Source organism: Nesoenas mayeri (assembly GCF_963082525.1).
Source record: "Nesoenas mayeri genome assembly, chromosome: 2".
NCBI classification, from domain to species: domain Eukaryota; kingdom Metazoa; phylum Chordata; class Aves; order Columbiformes; family Columbidae; genus Nesoenas; species Nesoenas mayeri.
The window spans coordinates 22,154,709-22,170,037 of record NC_137543.1 but is presented as its reverse complement, the minus strand read 5'-3'; the positions used below and the strand labels follow the sequence as shown (position 1 = coordinate 22,170,037).

At 34.3% G+C, this 15,329-nt stretch overlaps 1 protein-coding gene across 29 annotated transcripts in view; it reads left to right on the top strand.

The window, feature by feature from the left end:
• Window positions 1-15,329, top strand: part of RIMS2 (regulating synaptic membrane exocytosis 2) — a gene marked incomplete at its 5' end in the record, with an annotated part of 469,329 nt that overhangs the window by 327,422 nt on the left and 126,578 nt on the right. For 17 of the 29 annotated variants that reach the window (XM_080338791.1, XM_080338797.1, XM_080338795.1 and 14 more), the window contains 2 exons: window positions 6,713-6,892; window positions 8,025-8,134. In XM_080338791.1, coding sequence (XP_080194917.1) covers window positions 6,713-6,892; window positions 8,025-8,134 — 290 coding nt within the window. Of the gene's footprint in view, window positions 1-2,516; window positions 2,592-5,137; window positions 5,207-6,712; window positions 6,893-8,024; window positions 8,135-8,979; window positions 9,013-15,329 lie in introns of all 29 variants that reach the window. The other 12 variants (XM_080338813.1, XM_080338794.1, XM_080338807.1 and 9 more) reach the window with 5 other exon arrangements.

Genomic DNA, 15,329 nt, shown 5'->3' with positions numbered 1-15,329 from the left:
TGCAGTATTAAACCATTTGTGATATTTTATTAATTAAATGGCTGCCATATTAGTGGTCTTTTAAAATGTTATTGCAAAAAAAGAGGCCAACTAAATACAGTGTGCCATGTACAAATAAAGTTTTATTTAAGATCTGAGGAAAAAAACAATAAACCAACCAAACAACAAATAATGAAAACCAACACAAAACCACCAAGAGCCAAATACTTTTCAAATTTTGAATTCAGTCATGCACTATACAAGGGCATCTTTAGGTACATGCTTAATTTTGAGCCTACAACTAATCTACTTGATTAACCTGTAATTTAAGTGCTCATTTGAAATGCATTTGAACATTGATGCCCTACTAGGAAAATGCTTCTCTCTCATTGCTTCTCTCTCGAGATTCTCTATGCATTGTCTTATTTACCACTTACTCTTCAGTCGTGAAATAATGCATGCTGATTAAAACATTTGGATAATCCTGTCCATTGCTCATCCATTATGATACAACATTCAAGTTGAGTGGGTGAAATGTTGTATTCTGAAATGGGAAAAATGTTTAATAAAACTATAATACAAAGCTGAAACACTTCTACTTTGGAATATTTCTAATATTTTTATTGGAATTTATATTATTATTATGGAGTGAGTTGCAGCATTATATTCAGCTATAAAATTGAGCTGGGGGAGAGGAATTCAACTCTCTTTGAGAATTTCGAGTTCCCAGCTTTAGAGCGCTAATCAGTGAGTCATCACATGAAGATGAAGATATTTGTTCCTGCAGTGTGATCCTTTAATATATGTCAGTTGAGAGTCTGTGTTAAAGAAGATGAAAGTTGGAAGTAGTTGGCAAAATACAGAATACTATAAAAGGCAACCGGCTATATAGGTGAAAATGTGTCATAATTACCAGAAACAATAATGTAGAAACAAACACCTAACATATAACACTATAGCAAAAAATCTACTGAAATCTCTCAGACTTTTAAATTAGTAGTGATGGAATGCCTCCAAACATTTCATATTGTAGGTACAAATTAAAAATGTTAATAAATGTTAATATGATAAAGTTAGTGCAAGCTAAATAAATCGGTAAGACATAAGGCAGCATATATGTTGTTTGCATTCCTTGGTTCACCTCTCTGTAAGGAAATGGTAGCCTGGAAGGTTCATTTTTTGAGAAATTACCTTTGAGTAAAATACTGAAAACTGATTCTTAAACTAGTTAAAGTTAACTAGTTAATAGAAATTATTATTACTAGCTGTGTTTGCTTTCATTTGAATGCAGTTACAAATAGATCTGTGACAAATGGCAGTGTTAACTGGAAGTTAAGAAGCCTCTTTCTTAAAAGTATTCACCACTTCTTTTTGTTTAATGTTAAAATTTTCTATGAAGAAGAAATTGCTTACCTACTTCTACTATTTTCCCTTCAAATGTACAAGTTGCTTTTCTATTCCTATAAAATGCACAAAATTAATTGGGTCTGATTTTATAGATAAAAAAGATATTAAGTATTTCAGCACATTATTTCAGTCTTAATTCTTCCAGTATCAAGACTACTTACTGGTTTTATTGATATTTGATTGTAATAGCCAGCATAAACCTCTCACTGCATCCATTGAATCATAAACTAATTTGGATTGCAGGGAACCTTGAAAAAACAATCCAGTCTACTTAAAGTAGGGCTTTGCTACTCCTCTGTAATTAAACAATACAATCTATTGATGATGAAACGTATTTTGGAGACTAAATCTCTCTAGACATAGCTATATATGCATTCTTTAAGTACTTTTATAATTGTATCATGCTATCGTGTTAGCATGATTAGAAATGCCTGGAACAGAATCATCACAGTGACTGCAATGCCCTTGTACAGGTACCTGAGCGGGCTGTAAGCACCAGAGTCGCTGTAGCTGTAGCAGCTGCTCGTGGCTGTGTAGAGCACAGTATGGCTGTGCAGAGCACAGTGTGGCTGTGCAGAGCACCGTGTGCCCGGGAGCACGGCCGAGCTCACTGCTTCCTCTGCTCAGCTGAGCCAGCTGGTAGAAAAGTAGTTCAGATCCTGGCGTGTTACAGCTTAGTCATGCCTGTGGCTGTCACGTAGATATACCTGCAGTTATCACATACACCACGGCGTAATGTGCATGTACATAGATCGTATGAGTGTGTGCATGCGTGTGTGTAAAGATATATATATATCTATAAAGCAAAATAGAATAATAGTGCAACAAATATATCTTGCTTTGCTTCCTGTTTTTGTTTATTTTGCAAGAGTACCTAAGAGCATTGCGTTTCTGACTTTTGTTGTAGGAACACATAATATTATATGTGTCTTTATAGGTATAGATGAGTAGTTTGGTGAGATAGCCAGTCACCAGTTTTTCTAGATATTTGGCAGTATACTGCTGCTTTCCATTTTCCATTACAACACTTATGACTCAAATATAAGTTTGCTTGGTACTAGAAATCTCAGTTGTTTGTAGACATGTTTATCTATGTTATGCTAACAGATCTTGTGTCTGTGACTAAACAGCAAAGTTCCTATAGCTAGTAGAAGAATAACATGTCCAAGGATTGAAATCCAACAGCCATCCACAGACACTGACAGGTATTACCATTGTGTATTAGCTGGAGTTTGAAATTACGATCTTTAGAAAACGTGTCACTGCATTTTTCTTGTTCTGTGCTCACTGTTTTTAGATGACCAAAAAAAAAAAAGCACTAGGAGCTGAATTGTAATGTACTGTAATTCTACAGCAATTCCATTTTTGTTTCTTCAGTTTCTTGTTACAAGAACAACTTAGTAGTAAAATTGTGATTGGCCTGATCTCATAACTTGTTTTTTTCAGTGTTGCACACAGTAAAAGAATTTAATACATGGGCTTTCAAATAACCTGTTTTCAGTTATTTTTTCAGAAAAAATAACTTTTACTTGTATTGTAAGCTATTATGATTGCTTACTGTTGAAAAATGTTCATCTTTTATAAAGCTTTCTTAACATAAGGAAAAATAAATATAAGTATAGATCAAAAAAGTATTTATTTATTGAAAATCCTCCTATTTATTTGTAAAGAAAAGTAACAAATCTGAAAACTTAAAAAATGGAAATGGTTGTTTTCTGCATTGGGAAGAGTCAGCTTTTGACATTACTAGAATATGAATATAGAACAATGCAGATAAATCAGTAGTTAAAACAAAATGTTGTAGCATCTTTGGTTAGATATTGTAGTTACTAGAGTTCGCAGTGGTACCGAAATAGTATGGGATTCTAATTCTAATTTTTGATGGGTTTGGAATACAAAATTAAGTTGTGACTACTCACAGAGCTTTCTGTGTGGTGGCTTACAGAAATCTCATACAGTTTCAGAGTGATAGATGTGTTTGGTTAACAAGGAAGCACTTAACTGCTCTGTTTTTTCCTCAGTGTAGGGAAAGTTATGCTCACATGTCTCACAGACATGTGAGGAATGGGCCACCTACCATGCATGTTTTCCTTCGCAAAAATAGAAGGATGAAATTAAAGTCAATAGTAAATGGAGGTCACTATCTGACATTTCATTAACTGTATTTTTTATAACAAAAAGTCTGTTAGCAAACAGCTCTAGCATACATTAAAACACTATGTGGGTGCTGATTACTTAGACTATTATATTTCCCTCTTTTAAAAATCAGTAATTCATATGATATGAACTATAATGAGAATAGAGGAAACTTTTGCTGAGATAACTTGGGAGCATAAGCCCTCAAGAATTTTATCTGAAAAGTTATGAACTTCTGCTTTTAGTTCCTCAAGGTGTTTTAAAAACTCTCTCTCCATGCTTATGTCTGGATTGTGACATTAATGCACAGTTGTATACTGTGGGAGAGCTGAGGAGCTTCACTGTCTAAATATGTTATTCAAGTGATACTTTTTTATTAGAAGGTTCCTTTCTGAAGACCTGAGTCATATAGCACGTGTTTACTGTTAAAAGAATAAAAATACATCAACAGGAGGACAATCAACAGGACTGTTTCACACCAGACAGTAAAACTGTCTGTTGACTTGTTCTTTATATGCATGTGATCTAAACCCACACAGTGAAGCTTTCAAGTGGACAACTGTCTGTATTCATATATAGCCCTCCATTTGCTACTGGTGGTACTGAGGGGTTTGCAGTATGTAGCTTGTAACTTGAGGGTAACAACTCAGTCTGTCAACTTAGTCTTCAAATCCTTCAGTCTATAAAAGCAACAGTGGTGCCAAAGCCAAAACCAAAGGTTCACTTCCACATCCATGTTCTCCTTCACTTCGGGGAACTCCTCGTTGTTTTTCTAGCTGAAGTAAATGCTAGATGCAGATTGAGGCAAACTGAATATTTATAGTAACTACTGAATACGGAATTTCTGAGGCCTTTATCTGTTAGCATAGTGGTTAGCTATAGTAGCTCCACGATGCTCTGCGGAATACAAAACCTGCTCACTAAGCAGGTCCTGAGAGTAAAAATGCCTCTTTGCCTTCTAATACAGGCAATGGGTCATGTCCCTAACAACCAAAAAAACCACTTTTTATACAATGGGTCAGGTCCCTAACAACCAAAAAAAACCTTTTTATACAACAACTAAAGTGAATGAGGCCTTAGGAATAACAAGTGAAAGAGGCTTAACTTCTCATGAAGTGTTTATGTCATTTGGTTGCTACTCGCCTGTTCTTCCATGTGTCCTACATGCTGCTGGAAGGAGAGAGAAATAGACAATGAAATTGTACTTCTTGCCATATGGCCCAGTCCCTGCTGCTGCGTGCTCCAGCAGTCCCACTCACTGGCAGGAGAAGGCTTATTCTAGCTCTCTCTGTGTGAAAGACCCAAAGAAGGAAGTCTCTGGAGGTCACTAATTTTCTTAAACATGTGTGTACACAGGGTAGGGATGGGTTGTCTGGACATTGGTTGTGTTCTCTTTTGCAATGTTACTGAATTTAGGAATATTTTTTCCTTAGAATTTATAGATTTCTTTTTCTAAGGATTTATTCCCGTGGTCATTTTTTTAATCACCATGCAGACGGCTGATGCCTTTCTCACCTACAATAGCACAGAAACCTCTCTTAAACAGTTACATAAATTAAGCAACTTTCTTACCAAAGCTAAGGTTGTGTTTCTTTGTCTATCCACAATGTAAAAGAAGTGAGACAGTGGATGTTTTTGCTGATGAAGCTTCCTATTCAGAAACAGAACTGATAGAAGAAGTGAGGTAATTTTGTTGTGGTTTTGTGCCAGGCTCATTGTACTTTTTCCTCCAATCTTTAGTGCCTCCGCTTTTAATTATCATTATGAGTCTCGCTGTGGTGTGTTTGCTTGTTAGGAGCCTATAGATGTAGGTTCATGTGAATGGTGTTATTCTGAACCTGTCTGTGGCAATTCCTTTGTATGCTCTAGGAGTCCAATAATTACCTCATGGAAGGCCTGAAGAGACATTCATTTTAATGAATCTTTTATCAACCCATTCAGCAAAGTTAGCCACCCTAGAGACAGCTCTACTCTGTCTCAGTTATGTATCATATGGTTTTTAGAAATAAAATGCTCTTAATAACATCAGTGTCTTCATAATGAGACTGTAGTATGTCTCTCTCTTTTTTTGGTACTAATTAAAATTCAGCTTCTTGTTACACTTAATCACCATCAAGTCACTCTTTGTATTATCTGACTTCATTGTAAAAGGCATGACTTAGCTCAAGGAAAAGTTCTGAAGGGTACATGTTCCCCATTTATATTTTATGGCTGTTCAGTTACTCAAGGACAGCTGGGAGGACTGTGAATTTAATAAGTAGCTCCATCAGGGTATGGATTTTACTTTTAAAATTATTTTAGGATATTGCTAGCAAATATTACTCCTTGCAAACAGACCAATTCCATTGTGAAAAAAAGGTGGGACTTGATTAATTTCTCAAAGTAATGACATGATTAATTGCCTGAGATAGTAGAAAACCAGACTGCTTGATCAAGAGATTCACTTTCACTTAGTCTACTTTCTCCCCATTTTTCCATTGCTACTTTGGCACAATTCTTCTGGCTGTGGGTTAGAAGTTGTTGCTTCATTTTTTTTTTTTTTTTTTTTAATTACAAACCAGACTTTGTCTAGTTGGTGAAACCACTGCAACTAATAATGACGTTGAAGAGTTTCATCTGACTGCGTTATAAGCATCGTGTATGAATCCATCACTATAGCCTAGCTTATATTTTGACAGACATCCTAAGTCTGATAATACTTAACAGCACTTGGGAATTATAAGATAACTTTCCTACAAACAAGATTACTGTCTCTAAAGATAATGCAGTTTATAAAAATCTAATCATGTGAGTAAAAATGCTCAATTAAACTACACAAATGAGTCCTCAGCTTTAGGGAGACTTAATATTATGTCAACTAGTCTTTTCCTCCAAGGTTTATGTATCAATTAACAAAATAACAATATTTTTACCCAGAAATTGTCAGGAAACAGACTATTGCATGGATAGTCATTACTGAGACATTGGAAACATTTCAGCCCATTTATCAAAAGTATGAAGCAAGCCAAATCATAAATGTATAAAAAACTCTATGCTATCAAGAAGTGAACTAAGAAAATTCCACCCCCCCCCTCCAAAAAAAAAAAGTACATAACAAAATTATTTGCTCCAAACCATTATCATGCATCATATTTTATAATTAACAGAAAAGTCAAAGGTCAACTAAGCTGCTTTTTAACTAACATTACAGGAATTGTGAAGCAGCAGATAGACAGCCATATCAAAGATCCAGATCAACAGAGCAACGTCCTATGCTAGAGCGGACCAACTCCCGCTCCCGATCCACAGAGCGTCCTGACTCAAACCTCATCAGGTCGATGCCTTCATTAATGACGGGAAGATCTGCCCCTCCTTCACCTGCCTTACCGAGGTGAAACAGACAAATCAGTCAGACTAATCCCCTGCTGCCCCACCAGCTCACCGTTTTATTTTCCCAGTAGCTAATTGGTATCGCCTCATCCTTATCTGATCACTAGTAGCAATAGATACTAACCCTTTCAGTGTCAACACACTATTTATATTCTGCTCTGGATATAATGGTGTGGCTGCCATTGCGAATTGTTTGCTAACAGTATTTAACTGCATTTGTTTGTGATTTCTCATTTATCAGGAATCCTGGATGGTTTCCAACATAAACCACCTCATAACTATCATATTCTTCTCTTACAGAATAAGATTATTTTTCGTGTTCATCAGACATCACTTATGGAACAACCATCATAACAGCACCAAATGAAACTATTTTTTTTTAAAAAAAAGTTTCTTTATATGGACTGTGCTAACTTTGTCTGTTGATTACCATTTAACCACCATTTTCTCTGACTACATTTTACTGTGCCATAGTCTGTACTGTTCCTGTTCGAGTGCTGTCCTTTACTGATTGACATTTTGAAAATTTCTATACATTACTCTTAGCTTAATATTCTCAATACAATAAAAAGTTGAGTACATTTTGGTCTAGTTGATGTTCAGTAAAGCCTCCCCTTATTTGAGAACTGCAAAATACATTATTTTGTTTTCTGAACATTATTTTGTTTTCTGACAGTTAGTAACATCAAATCCCCAGTGAGAGTTAGTAAAAAACTTGTGTATTTTCTCAGTTTATTACTTTGTTTAGATAAATCCCTGTAATTTCATTGCCACTCAGTGGTAATTTAACCAACTACAAGCTGAGTAAAGATCATTGAATTTGACTTTATGTGTATGTGGCTATTATATCCATATGCACGTGAATATACACGCAATATCTTTTCTGGCTTGACTGTGTAAACAAACCTCTTACGGATGTTCAGCCTCAGTTTGGCTTTCTTTTCTTCTTTTTCAAAGAGTGATTTCTCTTTTTAATGAGGACTTTTTCTGAAAAGACATAATAGTTTCACTGTGGGACTGCAAGGATCCCAATTGATCTAAAGCCTACTTAGTCATGTTTTCAGTTCTTGATGGTGTTTAAGTACGAATTTGTCATTTAATTGCTATGGTTTGTTTTGATATATGTTTCATAGGTCACATCCTCGAACTGGGTCTGTTCAGACAAGTCCATCAAGCACTCCAGTAGTAGGGCGAAGGGGCAGGCAGTTACCGCAGCTCCCACCAAAGGGGACATTGGAGAGAAGTAAGTGTATGTTTTTCTCCTTAATGACATTGCAAAATTACTCATGAGGGTCAATATTTATTATTTTTCCTATGGAATTACAGTTCAAATCTCTTTAGTTTTTGAGTACAGAATTAGAATTTGATAGTAGTATTGCCTTTTATACTGTGTTTTCTTCTATTACGTTTTAATATTGACAATAGTCTTGACTAAAATGTATCAGCGTCAGTACAGTAATCAGCATCAGTGCAATACACACAAACTGAGATGGGCTATTAGCATGATCCTGTTCCTTTTGAACTTAATAGGTGTTTTGTCATTGACTTCAACAGGCATAGGAAACAATCTTCTGTATGTTTTTTAGTGCTAAAACTCTGTCTCTCTGGGGAGTTAGAAGCACAGCTGAACACTTGTGGGTTCACATGGAGTGTGTTACATATTACTAATGTAAAACCTCTGCATCCTGAAACAGGAAGAGAAAGAAGAGAGGTAGCAATCTTTAAAATAGGAAAGGTCAGCAACATATTTAATGTTTGGTGTTTCACTGGTACTGTAATTGTGCTTACCTTTAATGTCTTATAACAGCACTAGTCAATGGAGAAATTTTCCAAAATGTTTAGAAACAGAGGAATATAAACAGATTTTTGATAACAAATCTATTTGCCCAATTCCACGTCTGATAATTAGATGTGCTGTGCAAAATCAGTCTAAATGGCCATATACTCTCCTTTTTTTTTTATTATTGTAATCCTTCTTAACATGTATATTGTATCTTTTATAAAACTTACATTGTTTTTAACCCCTGTGCTTTGGTTCCGTTTTTTTTTTTCGTTTGTTTGTTTTGTTTTTTTTGTTACTTTCCCTAGACAATGGAGACAAGGAGATAGAATCTTATGAAGGTCTGTACATAAAGGAGGGTTTGTTTTTCACCTGAAGGCCTTTTTGAGAGGCTATATAGGGAAAAATAAACACAACTGCAATTGATGTTCCTTGATTGCACAGAGATAGTTAGAATTATTGTCAGAATCATTTAGTCTTTTTTATATTCAGACCTGTGGCTCATAAGTTGTACAGAGTTCTACATGAAAAAAAGAATGTATAAATAATACTATCTAAATATGATGATCATTAGAGAAGTACCTAGACTTGTACCCATTTTTAAATACCAAGGGTTTACACAGCAGCAAATAAGAGTATTTCGGTTAACCTATGTATGTATGTACTTTTTCAGCATTAGTACTTCAAACACATGTTTAAATTTAAGCATTTGAGGCTATTTGACATGTTTAATGTTAGCCATGCATTTAATAGGGAAAACATTTTTATTGCAAATATATTTTAACATTATACAGTTGCTGAATTACTGATTAGGTAATTTTTCAAACAATATAGGAACAAAAAATAATTGGTTCTTTCAAAAATTTATAATATTTTTGCTTAAAATTAGATCCCCTTATATTTTTCACCATTAAAACTACTTAACTTGCGTAGTAGCAAGCCACAAGATATCAATTGCAGTCCTTGGTTAAACCACTGAGGGTCTATATGTAGTATTCTTGTATCTGTCTCATCAGACTTTTTAATTTGTTATTTACAATGTTCACAGTGTTTATTTCCATTTTGGAAGCAAAATTCCATGGAAAGAAAACTCTGTATTCTCAGTTTATCACCCTGGTATATTAATTTCTTCGTCATCTTATGTGTGAACTGCTTATATGAAATACAGTGTAGATATGCCAGGAAATAATCACATCTAATCATGATGTGTGCTGTCATTGCTGTATATGCTTTTGTGTTTTACCACTCCTCCTTGCTCTTTGCCTGTATATCTATTTAGACTGTGAGCTTTTTAGGGCGGCAATTGTGCAAGTACTGCATATTTTTACTGTGTTTGATTAGAGAGGGCAGCAGTCTTATTTACATCATAGATTCTTTCGAGAGAAAGATAATAAATACAATGAAATAATTATTTTTTATAGGAGTGCTAGAATTTTTTGCTCTGGTAAGTACTGCTGGGACTTGAGGGACTCTGTTTTTACTTGGTTATGGAAAACCATCAAATCCACAGATATCAGAGTTTTAATACATAATCAAAGCACCATCAGTACCTAGACATATTTCGTGTTGAATTTTGCACCTATAAAGTTGGTAAACACTGTAGTTAAAAACATAATCCGTAGATATAGCTTTCACACAGTGTTCTGTATAATTTTCTGTCATGAATTAAGAGCTTGTATTCTTATAACAATGTAGTTCTACTTTGAGGCTTTTTCTATAATTCTTTAGGATTTTCTAATCCTTTTCTTTAAGGCTTATAATCATTTGCTTGAGAAGGAGTAATGCTCTACAAGAACAGCAGATTACCTAACTTCAGTTAGTGACAGAACATAATTATGATTAATAGAAGTTGTTTTTTTTTTTTTTACTATGGACAATTGAATTTAACAAAAAATTATTTTAAGTAAATGAAGTATCAGTGACAAAAAGTGAAATTCAGAAGGACAGAGAACACTAACTGTAATAGAAGGGGTTTATGTTATTATTTAACAAATAAAGCAGCAAGTAAACCTGAAAACTTTATAGACATTTGAGTAGATTTATATGTGTTATTGTATGCCCTGGTGATAATCAAAACAGTTGTCTGTTGTTGGGAAGGCTATATGACTGTACTGAAAAATGTCATTGTCGCAGCGTAGTCCTTTCCGTTCTTACAGAAGCATATACTTGACTTAAATGGGAGAGGCAATTTTATATTGTATGGAAATATGCTGTAAAGGTTAACCTTTCTGTATTTTGAAATCAAGGATTTTATTGTTGACCAGATTAAGTTACAATCATTTTGAAGAAAAGAGTTATTAAAAGATACATTACAGACAAATAAGTCATTAGTTTTTGTAAAAGACAGAAAACATTCTGTGTTTCTGACTCCTACAGTAGTCTCATTTAGTCTGTATACAACATTTGAATAATCTGTATTTGTTATAGGGCTGAAAGTGCATACCATTTCTTAAAATGTAGCAGAAATGAAGGGATGTAAGTAATTTGCAGTTGGGGAGATTTTTTTGTTATAGTGCAGCACTCAGTGTAATGTGGTGTGTGGTGTACTTATGTCTATGTGACTAGAACTGGAAAGTAAGCAATCTACAGGGAAAAAACAAACAAACAAACACACAGCACCACAAACCTCAGGGTAACTGCTTTCCAGATTAAGATTAGGATCAGAATTAAAAGACTTTGGTTTGAAGTACATTTAGTTTAGTGAACTGAGTTACGTGGTTGCAGGTTTTTGCTCCAAGACATCTAGATTTCCACAGAATAATTTATTTCAAAATTCTGAAATAGCCAGATAAGTTTGTTTTTAAGAAATCAAACCTGTGAGTAGCTATTAAGGACCATTCCTAACAGTAGTGTATTGACCTGTATATGTTTTTCTCAGTGTCCCACATGCTCAGTAGAAGAAAATATATATCATTAGCTACGTTGCATTTACAGTCTTTTATGGCCATGACAATTTGGCTCATTCTTTAGCTTCCTACAGATGTGTTGCTGCCAGTATCAGATTTACCTGTTCAAAAGACTGTGTATCTCTGGAATGTATGTCATTATCCTGTCTTAGCCAGAATATACCATAAGCACTTAGGCAGTTTGAGTTTTCCTTTTTCATGTTAGATGGCTGGAAAATAGTTCTGAAAAGAAGTCTGGGACCACTTAAGGTTTTACCGGATTTTCGCTACTGAAATGCCGGAAGACTTTTGGGGCTTTATAGCTGAAATTTAGCTTGTATCATTTTAAATTATGCTAGAGATAGAGAGACCTTGTTACTCATGAAAATTTGTAGAGAAACAGTAGTATTAAATTGAACTTGGTTTTAGCAGTGAAATGGTTATGTACTCTTAAATGTTCTATATCAGTAGTGCTAGAGACAGTAAGTGCATAGTGGAATATTTGTAGTTCTTAAGGTTTAAGAAGAACTTTTTCATTTATATGTGGATATATTTCTTGGTTCTTACTTGCCTTGGTGGAAGGATGAACTCAACAACTGCTTGCTGCTAATTAAAATGTAACACCTTGAAGTGCTCTTTAAAGTATTCAATATTAGCCTTTGCAATTTGTTGTTAATCACTAATCAGAGAGAGAGTATTTTTTCCTAATATAGAATTTTCCTTTTCCCTTGAAAAAAAAACCATAACCCTTTCCTTCTTCATCCCTACAAAAAACCCAAAAAGATGCAACCAACCAACCAAAAAAACTCAAAACCAAAGACAGGAAAATAATAATAATTACCAAAAAAACCAAAAAATAATAAAAAAAAAAAAATCCACCCAACCAAAAATACTAGAAAATTATGTCAGGCCAAACAAATATAATAAAACCTATAAGTAAATAAAGTGCCCAGAAATCCAACAAATACTAGAGCTCAGTGAGGATTTGCTCTTCTATTTATGCTCTATGGTACAGACTTCAATTTCATGATCTCATAATAATCTTGTGTCTTGGAAAAGTTATTTCAGATGCTGTTAAAGATGACATTAAAGCTGATTAACTGTCCTCTCTTAAAATTATCTATGAAGAGAATTAACCGGAGTAGTTGATTAGGTTTAATCAGGGATAGCTATCAGCTATAACTCCAGTTTTTATATCTCTCAGATACAGTTTCAAATCTTTAAAAAAAGAATATATATACTGTCAGTTGTATCGTGTTGCAACTCATGCAGTATGGAGCACCAGTTACTGCGGCACTCTGGTTAGGAAAATACAGACATTATTGACTCACAGAAAGACATGCTGTTTATTTTAAGGGATTTTGACTCATTCAAAATATAATTTCTCTGTTAAATGAGACAAAATTTTCACAATGGGAAGGAATTTCATTGTGTTTTCCAGTGTCCTATCATAATTTGATGTGAGGCAGACTATTGTAATGTAATTGCAGAAAACCTGGATTCACACTCTGTCAGCTGTGATTTCACAGATTTTTAAAAATATATGGCATACTAGTAGTTTGTTTTGTAAAAGGTGATTGATCACATGTATGTAATGTAGGACAGGAACTTGGACTACCTACACCTTGGCTAGAAATTTGACAGTCAAACATAGCAGTCTAAAAAATGAAGATACGTATCTTTGCACTCATCCCCTTTTCCTGTGACTCTTTCTTGGGTGCTGACTGTATGATGTTAGACACCTTCACACTTGCATGGAGTAACATGCATGATGTGCACTTGACAGGAAAGTAAAGGGAATAGCTTAGTTAACATGAGTAACAAGGCTGCCTATGCGTGAATCTAGCTTGGGTTTTTGATTTTAACTAGGAATTTGCAAAAATATACCTTTGGGTTTTACTTGTGGATGCTTAGTTCACTCTCCTTAGAGGTGGCAGAGTTCTCAGGTGCTGAAGAACATTAAAATATTTTATTTGCATTAGTACAATTCCCATAGAAAATCTTGAAAAAATGTTACCTACAATACAGGGCTTAGGGTGCTTACTTCAAAGGTTCTGACCTTTAAAGCAAAGTAATGTTTCATAATTTTATCTTGGATTGGCAAAAGGAGGAATTAAACACCTCTTTCTTTATGCTGGTTTAAGGTCTTATCATCTAGGTCAGAGACTACGAAGAAAAATTACTAAAGATTCATAAGACTGTGCTCATAACAGCCATGGTTTATTTATGTTTCAGGGTGCCAACATGCGAAAACATTTTAGTTTAATTCTACTAGAATCCATTAACATTTTTAAAGTCTTTCCCACACCTTCTATATATTCTTTTCCATGAGAGAAGATTGACTGTATAGATGGTGTCTCTTCTGAATATTTTAATTGGAATTTTCAATGTCATGACTTTATCACAGAATTATAGATCAGAAATCTATGTAGAGGTTCATTTCCATTACTTTGGCTTTGGAAGAACCTAAATCTCTCTCTGTATTACCAATAACCTGTTAATATTAGTAGTTTTTAAATTATTATTACATGCTAACTAAATCTGAAATCAAATAATTCAATGAACTGTTTAGTTGCACATAAACCTATATAAGTAATGAGAGAACTGGAAAAAAAATACAGGAATAGAGAGAAAAAAAAATCAGTAAGTAATCAAAAGCTGAACCTTGAAAAACTACAGTATGTTGCATCACATCCAAACTATTTTATGAATAACTGACATTTAAATTAAAGCAGGCATATGGTACACCTGTTATGTGACACAACACTCTTCTGGATCATTACTGTTGTTAGTCTGGTGTTAGATGAGATTTGTCACAAAAGAAAGTTATGATTCTTTATTAATGACATAACACCAATATACTTGTGTCGCTTATCATTAACTGTATTGTCATAATTGTTTCTAACTATTACAGTGTTCTCTAATATATAGATACGGTTTAGGCAACTGTAGTTACTAATGGGAAAGTTTCTTTCTTTCTGAATTCTAACTACTCTGAAATCAGGGTAAAAACTATATTATCTGGCAAATTGAGGATTTTTTTTGAAGCTGAAAAAACATTTGCATTGGTTCTTCTGCACTTATTAAGGTACTGAGTATACCCACTTTCTTATGATTTATACGTTATTTGAAAAGGCTCTTCGAGAGCAGAGGCTTGGACTTGTATTTCTGGATAAACTAAAGCAAAACCAAGCAGAAGATGTTTTTAAACCAATTATATACCAATATATGTCTGCTTTCTGTGCTTTGGAACTTATTATCTACTTTCCAGTGCTTCAATAATTTAATAAGAAATTTGCAATGAGGGATATTAAGGGCTGCATGTGGCCATCATTTCTTGCAGAAGGATCTCATTGGCATAAACCAGATATATTAATGAAAAATAACACAAGGATTTATGTAACCTTTGATTCACTCAAAAAATAATTTATGCCAGACTGAAGGTTTGTATGTTATTGTGAATGTCTTTTCTTTGACGTTTTTAATTTGAATAGCTTGTAACATAGCATGCATGTTTTTGTCTTGCTTTTTCCCCCTGTCATACCTTGCTCATACAAATGCAGCAGAAGATGAAGAAAACAAGCATATTGGAGTTGAGGAATCAGAGGTCAAGGCAGGTCTGTCTGACCACAAGTGCCTGTCTCCTTTAGAAACATTTTCCCCTGAGCATGTAGGGAAGCTTTACCAGCTAGCTTGTAAATATATTAAAAGTCAAAATCCAGACAATGATACCATTTTATGTAAGAACATCACAATCCAACATAGCATAGTCT